This window comes from Tasmannia lanceolata, unplaced genomic scaffold (genome assembly GCF_043159265.1).
Source record: "Tasmannia lanceolata isolate RefF3 unplaced genomic scaffold, GAP_Taslan_0.1 ptg000011l, whole genome shotgun sequence".
Classification (NCBI taxonomy): domain Eukaryota; kingdom Viridiplantae; phylum Streptophyta; class Magnoliopsida; order Canellales; family Winteraceae; genus Tasmannia; species Tasmannia lanceolata.
The window spans coordinates 27,611,312-27,627,194 of NW_027518688.1; the positions used below are offsets into that span (position 1 = coordinate 27,611,312).

Genomic DNA, 15,883 nt, shown 5'->3' on the forward strand with positions numbered 1-15,883 from the left:
CAAAATCCACTTCCAATGAAGGATTCTAAGCCTCTAATTTGTTGAAGCGTCCAATGAGAGTGGGTTTTGCTTAGGAAAAAAGGGTCCATCTGAATACCTCATATTTTGTATTTAGATTTGGAACTGAGTTTTGAATACAAAATAAATAGATCTGCCAGCTCATGTTGAGGGAGAAATACGGAGGGGGGTACTTCCTACTGGAGGGGAGAGGTTGAGGAGCTAAGAGGGTGAAGGAAACTGCCAGATCTGTGGATTTCCAATTTCTTATTTCCACAGTATATTTGGAAATATGATTTTTTTCACTATCAGTCGCTGATTTGGAAATCCAAGGATTTGATCAGGATCCAAATCACAACACAAAAAGGGCTGCAAATGTGAGAAATCCAAATCAAAATCTTCTCGGCATCCAAACGGGCCCTAAAGGATTTGAATAAGTGGCCTCCACTTGAACTTTTGGCTGTTTATATTTTTCCTTGAAGACTATGGGCATCTATCAATCTATCACATAAGAACCACCTCAAAAAATGATCCCTATTTACAAATAAGATGATTTAAATTTAATCTTATTGGCGAATGAGATATTAAGACCTATTTGGAAGCCATTCCCCCTCCTCTTATTGACATTGTCTCTGTATGGGTGCATCTGGAATGTACTATCAAAGATTATAAATTTTACCATAATTTTAAATGAATTGGTAGGGGTCTGCCAATTAGAGTGGTTAACAAGGAAACTTTCTCAACATCGCTCTTCAAGTAGAGAGAGAGAGAGAGAGAGAGAGACTATTTTTAGATTTTTGGAAACCTATTGCATAAAAGTGGAAACAAGAGGTGTATGGCAAGACACAAGAGAGGAAAGGGGGGGGGGGGGGGGAGAGGATTCCTAACCTCCTTTACAAGCATGAGAGAGCGTGGAGATTTCCCACTAGATATGATTCCCAGATAAATGACATTTCACATTGGAAGCATAGTTAGCATAACGCCAATTTAAATAGCATTTTTTGGGGAAAAAAGAACATTTTAATGGTTTGCCATTTAATACTACTCCCTTTAAAACTTTTATAGTAAAACGTTTTAAAGATGTTTAAAAGTAAAACACGCTTTAAAACACATTTTAAAAGTGTTTAGACAACTTTCCAGCTTTACCCCCACTGTATTTTGTAAGTTACAAAACTTACAACTACGTTTTGCTGACGATGATGTCTACAGGCTATTTGTGAAGATAGAGCCTCTTAGGCCCATTTGGCTATGCGAGCCCATAAATGGGCCCGTTTAAACCCGCCGCCCACGGAAGAAGAAACGACTAATTTGCAGTTGTGTCATTGGCGGGGTTAAGGGTTTGATATCAGTCCGGATTCTGTTCGTTAATAATAATAAAAAAAAAGAATCCATCATTTTCATATCTCTCTCTCTCTCTCTTTCTCTCTCTTGCTGGTCCGATGGAGGGTGGGATTGCGATGTTTGAGAATTTCATGCGGCAAAACTCTCTGAAATCTCTGTTCCTGGGAGGGAAGAGAAAGTCGGAGGGAGATGAAAACGAGGACTCTCCCAGACCTATTCCTCAGCTCTCCCTCATTTCCAATTCCGTCGTTGCTCGCTGTTCTAGGTAATCCCTTTTTTCTTTTCTTCTTCTCTCAGATTCGATCAGTTAGGGCTTTTTCTTTCCCTTCATTTCCTTTTTTGTAGTAATTACATTCTAAAATGCTTTCTTCTTTTCAACATCAATGCCTTCTCGGAATACTAGGGAATTCAAAAATAATTACCTTATTTGCTACTGATGACTGATGTTTTAATGCTTTACTGCTATTTCCTTATCTGGTTAGTGCAAACTGTTTTATAATTATCAGTACTGTGCTCGCCTTTTATACAAGTGTTTCATGTGATTTCAGGATTCTTCTTCTCTCAACAGAAGAATTGCAGCGCTCTTTTGAGTCTGAGATGTCTGATCATGTTAAACAACCTTCTTCCTATGCTAGGAATCTGTTAGAGTTCTGTTCTTATCAAGCACTTCATGTTGTCACTCAACGTCCCGATCATTTGGCTGATAAGGACTTCCGCCGCTTAACATATGATATGATGCTTGCGTGGGAAACCCCTGGTATTGGGAATGTGTCCTTGCTCAAAGTGAGTTATCTGATAATTGTAACAAATGGATATTCAATAAGAGGCTGACTTTTTTTGCCATTCTTCTCTTGACCTGGTTTCCACATATTCACAAACATTCTCATGTTCTACTTTCTGTACATCTAAATTCTAATCATCGGTATCTAAGTCTCATGCTTAGATGTTTATTATGGATACTCCCGTTGCATGTGAATTAAGACAGAGTTCTTTTTTATTGTTTTGGGCCTTGATGAGGCAGCCACTTTTTTGTTCTTAGGAAGCTGCTTCACATGGTAATCCTGTAAATGATGATGAGGATGGGGGTTCGCTGTTTTATACTAATTCATTAAGCATGGCTGTTCAGGTTGGTTGTTATCGCACCTTTTCTCCTTACCAGTGTGAATGAAAAGGAATTGTATGGTCTCCTCTTGGGATCTCTCATGTATGTATAATTATAGCTGATATTCAATGGGGTTACTGCTTTCTCTCTTTATCAGGTGGACAATAAGAAAACTGTTGGAGCAGAGGCTTTTGCTCGAATTGCTTCTGCTTGTCCTGCTGTAGCAGATATAATAACAGCTCACAATCTTTTTGATGCACTCACTGGCCCTTCAGGCGGGCAGCTTCATTTTCTCATATACGACAAGTACCTTGGAAGCCTTGATAAGTATGCTTCTAAAGTCAGTTTTTTCTTGGCTGTACAACTCAATCATATTAGACGATAAAAGGGACAATGGACACACGTACATGCATAGGAACCTAACCTTTGTAACAAGGATCTGGGTCTTTTTTGTTTCTCAGATTTTTTTTATATGGATCAAGCATCATCATGTAGTATTTCCCTGCCTGCCTAGGTACATCTATGAATCATTTATATAGTATTTTTTCCATCTTTTAATTTTGGGTATTTTGTTTTATAAACATTATGTTTATCTGATATTGTAGGGTAATCAAATCTGCAAAAAGCGTATCTGGGCAGTCACAAGTTTCAAACCTTCGACTTGTTGAGGGAGAAATCATCATAGATACGGATGGTACTGTTCCTACCCAGCCAGTTCTTCAACACATAGGTGTCTCTGCATGGCCTGGTGAGGCACATCTAACCCTAACAGTCGACTATATTCCCTGTATATTTGTGCTTTCTTTGGTTTGAATGCTTTCCTACTCTTTAAGCTCATGTATGGACATTGCTATATTTTCTTTCCTCGTAATCTTTGAGAAACTTGTTGCAGGACGCTTGACACTTACCAACCATGCTCTTTATTTTGAGTCATTTGGAGTTGGTTCATATGATAAACCGGTCGTATACGATTTGGCACAGGACTTGAAGCAGGTCATAAAGCCTGAATTGACTGGACCACTGGGCGCTCGTCTTTTTGATAAGGCTGTGTTGTATAGGTCAACGTCTGTGTATGTTTTCTGTTTGACATATTTTGGTCTTCCCTGCACTTTCAATTTATCTTGGTAACTCTAACATAGACACTGACATCAAAACTAACTGCAATCTTTTACAGAGCAGAGCCTGTGTATTTAGAATTCCCTGAACTCAAAGGCCATTCACGTCGTGACTACTGGTTGTCAATTAGTCGTGAGATCTTGCATGTTCATAGATTCATTAGAAAATTCAATCTCAAAGAGATTCAACAGACAGAAGCACTCTCAAGGGCCACTCTCGGCATCTTCCGATATCGTGCTGTGAGAGAGGCTTTCCATACGTTGCCATCTCATTTTAAGACTTTACTGGCTTTCGAGTTAGCTGAACAACTTCTAGGGGGAGATATGATCTTGGCAACTCTGTCAACTCGCTTGGAGCTTTTGAATAGTCAATCCCAAAAGCATGATGTTGCTGTTGGGGCTTCATCAAAAAATGAAAAATTGCGGCCTGGTCTGTCCCCATTTTCATTTCTGACACTTACTAGACTTGGCTTCGTGTTACGGAAAGAGAAGCACGTGGCTGAAGGAACAGCATTCTTGGCTAGCGATGTCTGTGTTGGTGAGAGGAATCCTCTGGAAATGGCTGTGGAACAGTCACAATCTAACTCTAGCATAGCTGAGGTAGCACGGGCTACTGTGGACCAAGTGAAAGTGGAGGGAATTGATACAAACATGGCTGTGATGAAGGTATTTTGTCATGAATATTCTGTTTATTTTTTCAGCTGAGTTTCTGTATTATAAATGATGAGGGTGAGCCTTGGTGCAACGGTAAGGTTGCTCCATTGTGACCTGGTGGTCACGGGTTCGAGTCATGGAAACAGCCTCTCTACAAAGCAGGGGTAAGGCTGTGTACATCTAGTCATCCCCATACCCCGCGATGGCGGGAGCCTCGTGCACTGGGCTGCCCTTTTTTTTTTATTGTATTACAAATCCGATCAGGACGGGGCAGTCCATTGTTTGTGATTCTTCAAGGATTGAAGAACCAACAAATAACTGTCTCTGTGTAGAAAATGATGACATTCATAAGATGCAGTTCCTTTTCCTTGTTAAACAGAAGAAGGCATGTGGGTTCTTGACTTCTTGTCATTTGAAAACTTGGTGAAACTCAGCATTGACACTGGACTCTTGACTGTTTTTTTTTGAAAGATAACAAATTTATTATATCAGAAATCACCGAATACATGATACGGGGACAAGATGTCCCCGATACAGATTACAATGATTACTGAATACAACCGCATAACAGCGTATTAAGGCACCACACCATGATGCATATCCGAGTACTCAACTCTGGCCTCAGACAAATGGGTGCCCTCCTTAGCTAGAGAATCAGCCATTGAATTAGCCGTGCGTCGCTTGTGATGAAATGTCGGTCGAATAATGCGAATGAGATCACAGATTTCATCCAAAAAAAAGGAGAGCCGCCACGGACCGGAGCAACGACTCATGGCCCAAGCGATGGCAATACTGGAATCCCCTTCCACAATGAGAGGCCCCAAGTTGTTGCCTGCGTACCACTTGAGTCCAAATAAGAGAGCTCTTGCCTCCGCCTCATTGGCATCACATATGCCTAAAGGCCCTGAAAAAGACATGATAACCATGCCCTCTTCATTCCGAACAACCCCTCCCATGCCTGCCGGTCCCGGATTTCCGAGGGAGCTCCCATCAAAATTAAGTTTGAACCACCCTGTAGGTGGTGCTTCCCATTTAGGTGAGATTGTCTGCCTGGACTCTTGACCCGTGATGGATGAGCTAATCAGGGAAGTTAACTTTAAGCTGGAAAGTTCTAACTTCTTAATATGGGAAACAGGAGGAGGCTTAGAGTGTGACAAAAATTACCGCTCTACTACAATACTTAATAAATTGTTTAAAAAGTCCGCTAATACTACAATAGTTAATAAACTGTTTAAAAACACGGCTATACTACAATACTTAATAATCTCTACTCAACTCAACTAAGCCTTTGTCCCAAACTAGTTGGGGTCGGCTAATGAATCCTTTAGAAAAATTTCATGACTACAATACTTAATAAGCTGTTTAAAAAAATCGTTAATTTTTTTAAAAAAAAGCTCTGAGTCAACCATCTACTCAACCAAATGGACTTGGTTTTACATTGCTTAAGGTTTCATCCGAGTTCTCTGGCTCGCCCTGTTAATGAAAAATTATCTGCACCAATCATTAACTTTCGTCAGCCGCTTTTACCTTGATCGAGTTCTTGTCCGAGTCCAAGTTTCAAATTCTGCTTAAAAGACAATGAATATTCATTGTAGGATGGCAGACTAAAGAATCTAATCATTTGCTCACAAATCTATCACCTGAAACTGATCTCTCTTAGCTGGTTGGAGTTTCTTCCAACCAAGGGCTTGGAATTGGAGTTTATTCCAGCACCCCTCCCCGTCGAATATATATATATATATATATATATATATATATATATATATATTCGATGGGGAGGAGCAGTTGCTCTTTGCATATTGGTAAAAAATATGCAGTCAACATAGCCATTGAGCATTCTAGCATATGTTTTGGTGGGAGTGCAGCAATGTTGTTGATTCTGTTAAAGTCTAAAAGATAAATAATGCCTTTCTCCAAAAGCTTAAGCTTTTGGAGAAACTGGTAGTTAACATGGTATCAGAGCCAAAGGTCTCGAGTTCAAACCTCCCGGATAGCAAAAATCCACATGCGATGGTTGGCCCAAAGTGGGACCACATGTGCCACGTGTTTGCCAAGTGGGCCACACGTGTGGGGGAGTGGTAAAGTATAAAAGATAAATAACGCCTTTCTCCAAAAGCTTAAACTTTTGGAGTAACTGGTAGTTGACACAAACTACTATTCTGATTGCAAAAACTGCATTTGGTTTTGCTGTCTTGGTAACATGGGTTCCTATTGGAATGGAAAAAGTAAAATACTAAAATGGTGATTGTGATTCTGGACCATCAGTTCTTAAGTTGTAGATATGCTTAATAGATTTCCATGCCCATCTCCATAGATGGTAACTTTGGTTGGTTTTTCTCGTGGGCAGGAACTACTTTTCCCGGTGGTTGAATCAGTTAGACGGCTTCAATTTTTGGCTTCTTGGGATGACCCTTTAAAATCAACTTTGTTTTTGGCGTTGACCTGTTATGCTATTTCCAGGTAACGTTACTCATAGAGGTCAAGTTAGCTAGTTTGGATATAAGTACATTTATCATTCTGTTCCATCATCAACACCAGGATGGACTCACTGTAAGCATGCATAGTTTAGATATGATTGTTTTACTTGAGAATAATTAGCATCGTATGTAGTACTCCATGGATCAATACCCACTTTAGAAAGCATGCATTTAATTTTTTTAAATAATTTCTCTATGACCTCAACTTCAGATATTTAAGTACCCCCTTGTTATACCTGTAAATATTTATGTATTGAAGAATATGAGAAAAAACAAAATGTGGAGAGGTTCATTTAGAAAACGTAGAGATGAATTCATATGATATGCCTTCATTAAGTCAAAGAATGTATTACACTGACTTATATACTACGATCTATAAAGGAAAAAATGCCCTTAATGAGGCTCTTTTGGATACATAGGCAACTTGATCTCTACTATGAATATACATGGGCATCACCTCACCGTCCTCCATGAAGTGGGAATCAATCTTGATGTGTTTAATTTTGTGGGGCTCCATATCACCCTTTCAAGAGCATTGATAAAGTCCAAGACCAAGGACATGAAGCATTTTTTGTTGGATATTAATGAGAATCCAGAGCCCATGTGGCAAAGAGGCATGACTTGACCATTAAAGACAATGGGGTTCATCGGGTGTGGTAGGCAATTGAAACAACGACACTTACCGTGTGTCAGAGGGACTCAGGGGCCTGGGAATCGACATTGGAAAGCAAAAGGATTAAAGCTTAAAGCACAATTGGTTTGTCTTTTTTTTAATGGCAGAGAATTTTATTAAAAAGGAAAAGGGGAGAACCTCGCGACAGAGATGGTCAATACTATGAAAAGGAAAGCAGAAAAAAACAAATAGGAAACACAAACAACCAAGACCCTCAAGGAGTGAAAAGATCATAGGTTGCCAAGCTAGCCAGGCTAGCTTGTCTGTATCCCTGCTAGAGCCTATCTCCTAACACGCTGGAAGCGAACCCGGGCACTCGCCTCTCGGTCATGGATCTCATCCATCATATGCTCAAATCTACAAGGATGAGGGTGGCTCCCATTCATCCACATGATCACGTTAAGGGAATCTTCCTCCACAATCAATCTACCTAAGTCTGCTCTCTATGATCCTGATACCCTGTAGTACCGCCTCAATTTCACTTAATTGGAATCCATGATCCCAATCGAGCCCAAGAAAGTCCACCTGGTGGTACCCATCTCGTCCCCTAAGGAATCCTACACTTATTGGCCCATGGTTGCCCAAACTCAATCCATCAAAGTTCAGCTTCACGGGAGACCCACCTTTGGGTAGGGACCTCAATCTTCTCCCAACCAAATCTCACTCCAGCAGCATCTGAGATCTAGAAGTAAACCTGAAGCAAGGAGATGATTTGTCAATTGAAGAAATTATGCTTACAAGGGCCTGCATGTACAGTTTTAGGAGGCCAGAAGGGTAAATTCCACTAAATCATATTGAATCAAAAGTCAATCATATAAAAAGTTATCTTGTGACATATACTTTTCAAATCAAGCCAATTTTGCCTCAGAATGCCCTAATCAAGCAACTAATGCATCGAAATCAGTGGCAAAATAATCAAGCAAGCCTCTTGGCTAAGGATGCGCAACTGAATGAAGAGGAGCAACAATTTAGAAAGATGGTCCCCACCGACCCTCCAATCTGTAAAACGACACAATGGACTACTCAGGAGATTTCTAGCATGTACTCAAACTCCCTACTTCACCTTATGGACTCCAGCTTGCCCTTAATTCCCACATGATTTTCCAGAAGACCATTTAAATTCTGAAATTACCCCAAACCAATCCTTTCCCCACAAGCCTTGTACCTTACCCATGTTATGATTAAATTCATGACTCTGGGCAATCTTGCAAGCAAGCATGGAAAGGTACGTCAACCCATGTAAGAAACATGCAAATATACACCAACTAAGTCCCCAACAATGCCAATTTCAGGTCTTCATTACTTTCTTGGCAATAGTGAAAGTTAGGTTACTCTTATCCACTCATGTGTCACGGGCCAAATGTTTGAGCAGCGGAATAACCCGTGCGGCGCCCTAACATGCACGAATGCTAGGGCAAGCCTTCAATCGTGCAAGGCTTTAAAGGCCCTACACGCCAACACCCCTTGATGCTTCGAATGTACACACAAACTCTAAGCTGTTCAACATGCTACTTGGCTCAGATCTTGACATGCGCTTCTAGATACCCACACTCATGATCAGCCTGTATCACGAGTACATCGAACATAAGGCCTTGGGGACCAATGCAAAGTCCATCGAGTACGAGGCATGACAATGCCACACACCAATCTGCCAAGCGCTGGGGCTTGGTCATCCAAGGAGCAAGATGCCCCATGGACTGATCCGCAAGGTGTACACCTCGCGAGGGCAACCAAGGTCGCCCCAGCACGAACTCATGGAAGCCCAGAGATTGGCCTGCCCACAAGACGTACCGTGGTGCAGGAGGCAAACAGTATAGTTAGCCCCTTGCACCGGTCCGTACGCGCAATGCATGTGGGAACCCGACCCAACATGCATTGTCTTTGGCCCCCATCCTCAACCAAAGAAACTGGAGCATCCCTGTGGATAGCTCGCAGTCCGCACCCAAAGCTCCCTTAGGGCACGCCTACGAGTTGAAGTATGATTTCCTGCTGTGTGCGTCAGATGCACAAGCAAGTCCTCTTGCAACCCATGAGCAAACCGCCAAGGTTCCTGCCCACACCTGCTGAGCCGAACGGGGGAGGAGTCAGCAAGTCACGGGGTCAACTCCTCCTATAGAGTTTGGCCAACCAACCCCCTCAACCACCAGTGGCAACCAAAGGTGCTATAAATGATGACTTCTCAAGACGCAACGAGACGAGGTAAGTTTGGATTTTAATACCGGTTGTGTCCTGTCCTGTTTTCCGTGATACTCCCCCACCTGATAACGTCGACGCCCTCATCGACACTGAGCGCTCTGTGAAGCTCAGTTCCACAATAGCAATGACTTCTCAATCTTGAAAACACCTGCCACTGGTACTTCGACAATCAGCGCATTTTGACTTCTACTGCATACCACACCGCCTCAAGTTCTGCCAACCACTGCTTTGTAGCTCTGCTGGAGTTATCTTCAACAACGATGGTTTTCTCGGACTCCATCAAACTAGGCGAAGGTTTTCTGACGGTACCTACAAACGCTGCGGAAGGTTTTGGCTAACCTACAACCGGATAGCGTGCCATCACTTTCGGCACGGAAGGTTTTGGCTAACCTACAACCGGATAGCGTGCCATCACTTTCGGCACGGAAGGTTTTGGCTAACCTACAACCGGATACCGTGCCATCACTTTCGGCACAGAAGGTTTTGGCTAACCTACAATCGGTGATGATGGATCTGAGCACTCCACCATATCAGTCCTGCCTCCTCCTGAGGCCAAGAATTCCCTGCTGGGATTAATCAGCACAACGCACCTGCTACCCTTCCAAGTGCATGATCATATGGGGAACCAACTACATCCCCAACTGCGATGCTTAGTCTTGCTTGCTTCGGTTCAACGTCATAGTACTTGATTTGAACAATCAACCCTTATGCCACAGATGGTCTCCTTGGGCACTCGCGGCTAGTACTCACACTGCTAACCACCCAAATCTTCCATCATTCAGATTGAGCTGTCCTTTCAGTTTCGACAAACACAGAGATTCTAAAGCAGCAAGAAACACACAAACATGCCATGTCGTCCCATACCAACACAGTCTGCCCATATATCATCTGAGCAAACCCATTGTCGATCTAAGCGGCCTTGGCGTCCGTTCCAAGGTCTTTCTGAGATGAGCATCACCCGTGCTCGATTGTGACTGTGAACTGCCATCCAAGTACTTCAGTCATTGACCAGCTCTTCACCCTGAGCATGTCTGCTAGTTCGTCGAGGTCACAAACACCTTCACCCTGCTGGCCCCAATATGGACACCCTTCTCGCGGGTGCTACCTTGACCCAGGTTCGTCGGTGCTTCCTCTTCACCCTGAGAGCATACTGCTAGTTTGTCAAACTGGTTATGCCATCACACTGAGTAAGCAAATTCACTTTGGTGAGCGCTTTGGTGCAGACACGTTCAACACCTCATCTGATAGGGGAAGGCTTATGCCAGCAGCCAACCCTTTGTCATAGCAAGCCCTTAAGGCCATATGCAAACACATCGATGTTTAGCCAACACTGCCATGGAGCATTCATAACTCCCCAACTGCCACTTCCGATCTCACACATCGGTGGGTCAATGAAAGATGCCAACCTGTTCGCTGACGGTTGCTGCTCTGACACTGTATCAAGCTTCGAGCAAATACCTCGAGCATTGCTTGAACAAACACGGATGGTACTAATCTTTCCAGGCCATCGCGCCTCTGTTGCGCGACTCAAGTAGAATAGGGGAGAGTTCACAAAAAGGAACATACCCACGCAATTTCAGCTCTTCTTCGGCTGACTAATGGACTTTCAAAGTGTTAGATTCAAAGACATCCGCAACTTAGCACTTGCAACTTGGTGTGCTAACATTCAAGTTCTTTCCAACTCTGCTACAACTGAAAGCATTTCCCGTTCTTTTGTACATAGCAACATGCACTAGAGATGCACTAAACATAGCCACAAACACTGCAACTTGCTGCAACTATGCCAGCACAGACACCAACTGTGTCATAGCTCCTTGACAAACTCTTGCCTTCACAACCTGCTATGATCTGTCACTTCATACCATCTGATACCAACTCTCAAAGCACACTATGAATTCATAGCTTTGACATTTCGCTTTGATACCAACTGTCAAGGGCCAAATGTTTGAGCAGCGGAATAACCTGTGCGGCGCCCCAACATGCACGAATGCTAGGGCAAGCCTTCAATCGTGCAAGGCTTTAAAGGCCCTACACGCCAACACCCCTTGATGCTTCGAATGTACACACAAACTCTAAGCTGTTCAACAGGCTACTTGGCTCAAATCTTGATATGCGCTTCTAGATACCCACACTCATGATTAGCCTGCATCACGAGTACATCGAACTTAAGGCCTTGGGGCCCAATGCAAAGTCCATCGAGTACGAGGTATGACAATGCCACGCACCAATTCGCCAAGCGCTGGGGCTTGGTCATCCAAGGAGCAAGATGCCCCATGGATTGATCCGCAAGGTGTACACCTCGCGAGGGCAACCAAGGTCGCCCCGGCACGAAGTCATGGAAGGCCCAGAGATTGGCCTGCCCACAAGACGTACCGCGGTGCAGGAGGCAAACAGTATAGCTAGCCTCTTGCACCGGTCCGTACGCGCAATGCATGTGGGAACCCGATCCAACATGCACTGTCTTTGGCCTCCATCCTCGACCAAAGAAACTGGAGCATCCCTGTGGATAGCTCGCAATCCGCACCCAAAGCTCCCTTAGGGTACGCCTATGAGTTGAAGTATGATTTCCTGCTGTGTGCGTCAGATGCACAAGCAAGTCCTCTTGCAACCCATGAGCAAACCGCCAAGGTTCCTGCCCACACCTGCTGAGCCTAACGGGGGAGGAGTCAGCAAGTCACAGGGTCAACTCCTCCTATAGAGTTTGGCCAACCAATCCCCTCAACCACCAGTGGCAACCAAAGGTGCTATAAATGACGACTTCTCAAGACGCAACGAGACGAGGTAAGTTTGGATTTTAATACCGGTTGTGTCCTGAACTGTTTTCTCGTGACATATGTCTCTAAATCTTGTGGTTGGGAGATATCCCAACCAAAAGATAAGAATACCTTGAACAATTGGATACCTTTTCACCTCCACATCGACAAGATTACCCCTGAAACCCTATTTTCACCTATCAAAATGGGTAATTCTCTCCAGATTTCTCCACTTACGAACACACTCAAACTTGTCTACTCTAACTAACAGGATAAAATAAGGGAACTTAAAGGGTTTTTAAGGCTTCTTTAAGTGAGTTTAAAAGGGATTTAGGTGGTGGGCCATGGTAATGGCCAATACGATAATAGATGGTGTGGGTGTGGGCTTAAGTGATGCTAGGCATTGGGAAAATGTTAGAAAGGTGGGTCACATGTTGACGTGGACATCCTCCACATGTAGGATGCAAAATATATTACTAAACATAGAAATAAATCCCAAATAAAAGTACTAAACAAGTCTCATGAAAAAAAATTAACTAAAATAAAATTTGTCTGATGGATCACATAAATCTATAGCTCTACATATAGAAAAATGAGCACAATACCTGAGTTGGTGTTTGATGAACAAAGAGTTGTCTAGTTGGCTCCTTTTATGCTCTCTGCTTTTAGCGTATGATGAAGCCTATCAAACCAAGCTTATTGTGCCTGCCTAGGGTCATATATAGCCTTCTGCCTGACGAAGCATATCGAACCAAGCTTAAGGTGCCTGCCTAGGGTCATATATAGCCTTTGTTAACTTCCATATATAGTTGCCTTTGTTTTTTTCTGAGAGAATAGTTGCCTTTGTTTTCTATTTCGTATCCATCTATACTTTCAAGCACCCTTGCAAGAAAGCATTTTTAACATCAATTTGAAAAGAGATCACTAGAAAGTGTTAGCTAATATTACAATCAATCAAATTGTGGTGGTTTTAACAACAGGATTAATCGCCTCGTCGTAGTCTAGTCCATGTTGCTGACTATACCCTTTTGTTCTCAAGAGAAGTTGGAACGGGCATCAGATTTATTTTTCAGAATGAAAATCCATGTATAATGAGAAATTTCAACAAAGATAAAGTAAAATTGTGATCCAAAAGAGGAGAAATAGGGGCAAGATCCCATACATCAGAGTGGACATGTTCAAAAGGCAAGTAAGTGTGAATGTATTACGCGAATGAAATTGTAGTTCAACATGATTTCTGAGTTACAACTAGAACATCGTTAACATCGTGAGAGAAATATCATTTTAAATCACACTATTAATGAAGCCAATGAAACTGCTGATTCATTGACAAAAGATGGCATTAGGTGGAAGTTTCTCAGAGGGGCAATATCTTCCCCATTTGTAGCTATTTTCTGGGCTGTTTATGCTCTTCTGTACATTTTTCCCTCTTTTTAATGAATATTTACCATAGGTAAAAACACGATGTTTGGGATTCAAATCCCCATCCTTTTATTTATATATATTTTATTTATATCTATCTTCTCGTCTTTGACCTGATATTGACTTCTGTGACTCAAATACAGCTTGCCCAGAGAGAAATGAAGTTTGTTGACATTTCCCATCATCTATTTGAAATTCAATCTGCGTAACCATTTGTTATGCCCCTCTTTTGAATCAGCTGTGTTCTTATGGAATGCCTTTTTATTTAAAATTATCCAATTCAACCACTAAAAACAGCAATCTAATGAAACAATACTTTTTGACTTCCAGGGATTGGATCAAGTACATATTGTCCTGCAGTTTTGTATTCCTTGCAGCTCTCATGATGTGGCACAAGCATCGCAGTAAAGGGAAGCCATTGGAAGCCTTCAAAGTCCGACCTCCCCCAAGCCAGAACCCTGTGGAGCAACTTATAGCTTTGCAGCAAGCTGTATCTCAGTTTGAAACACTCATTCAAGATGGAAATATTATTCTCCTCAAGCTAAGAGCTCTCTTATTTGCAGCATTTCCACAGGTTAGTTTCTTATTTATACGACCACAATCTTTTACTTTGGTTTTGAAAAGCAATTAAGCTATACCTGATCTTTTAGCTTCTCCAGTATGTTGGATAAGTAAAAAATCAGTCCTTTAATAGCAATGTAAACTTCAATATATTCAACTAACTCGCTGATGTTTCACAGAATACAGTTTTCTCTCAAACTGAGTTCTGAGTCAGTAGTGATTTTGAAACATTGGCTATAAAAATATGCAAATATTTAATGAAGCATTTTCTATTTGGCAAGACAATAGCTTTGCTTTTGAAACTTGGTATTTCATTGATTTGGAATGGAGTAAGCAAAGTCGCAACACTCAAAGGATGTGCTTTTAAATTAATGACTCGTGTCTTATTATATGAAAACAGTACCATCTTCCTTGGTTAAATCATTCATGCACATGTAACATCCAAACATGCTGAAAGTCGTATCTGACAGTACATCCGTAAAACAGAAATGAATCAAATCAATTTCTAAGATTTTCCTTATGTCTGTATATGGAATATACATTCCATATACATAATGTTCGGTGTAGTAGTGAACAATACAGAACACCCAGACTAGACATTGTAAAATGCAGGCACTGACAATTCACTTTCAACATTTCTCAATCATTTCTCCTGAAAAAGAAAAACATCTCTCAATCATAAGTAAAGCTAACTTTAAAACCACTTACCATCATGAAACCTCCTGTCATTGCATTATTGAGGGAATTATATGAGTGGGTACAATAATTAGGACTCGTTTTCTATGGCAATCAATTTGCATAGTAATATGATGGCATCAAGCAGCAGTCTTCTTGTTTTTGGATCATCTCATGAACATTTTTTATGTTTCTTGTGTCCTCTATTTTTCCAGGCGACAGATAAGGTAGTTCTTTTGTTGATTTTCATGGCTGCCGTGTTTACATTTGTGCCCATGAAGTATCTGTTCATGTTAGTATTTGTGGAGGCATTTACGAGGGAGATGCCGTTGAGGAAAGAGAGCAGTGATAGGCTGATAAGGCGAACGAGAGAGTGGTGGTTCAGAATTCCAGCAGCCCCTGTTCAGCTCATCAGACCTGGTGAGAGTAAGAAAAAGAAATGACTAATTCTGTTTACTGGAGAGAAATTTGGGCATTGAGTGATTTAAGTGAACAGTATATTTTTTTTTCCATTTTCAGCTCTTCGTTTCTAATTCATGTTGTATATAATTTGCTTGCCTGTCGGCCTGTTGCTTTGGATCACAGCAACTGTTTGCCGGGTCACTGGAAGCTGGAAAGAACAAGCTGACAAAGTTAATTAAGAGCATTTTGATCATTCTAATGATAACAAGCAAATTAAGTTTTCAGACCCTCTCCCAAATTTGTGTATAAAAATGGGTGAATGAAAGACACTGACCTGCTCTGATAGATTCCACCTTCTCCTCTGGATTATATAACTCATTCCATTTATGTGCCAGTGTGCCACAATTAAGAGTGCAGCAAAAAATAATAATAAAGTGGGGTCCACATATTTGGGTGATCTAAACCATTCATTTTTTGGGTGAAAGTGGCCCAAAAATCTTCTAATGTAGGAACTT

The 15,883-nt window shown here is 41.8% G+C and overlaps 1 protein-coding gene across 1 annotated transcript; it reads left to right on the forward strand.

The window, feature by feature from the left end:
* Positions 1–1,236: 1,236 nt before the first annotated feature.
* LOC143886349 (polygalacturonase inhibitor (DUF639)) lies at positions 1,237–15,652 on the forward strand. The gene is made up of 10 exons (XM_077390294.1): positions 1,237–1,603; positions 1,887–2,121; positions 2,378–2,464; positions 2,598–2,767; positions 3,046–3,188; positions 3,333–3,510; positions 3,615–4,221; positions 6,557–6,669; positions 14,061–14,304; positions 15,182–15,652. Exons 1-10 carry the CDS (start codon positions 1,437–1,439, stop codon positions 15,407–15,409), a joined length of 2,172 nt encoding a protein of 723 aa, XP_077246409.1. The 5' UTR covers positions 1,237–1,436; the 3' UTR covers positions 15,410–15,652.
* The last annotated feature ends 231 nt before the right edge of the window (positions 15,653–15,883 follow it).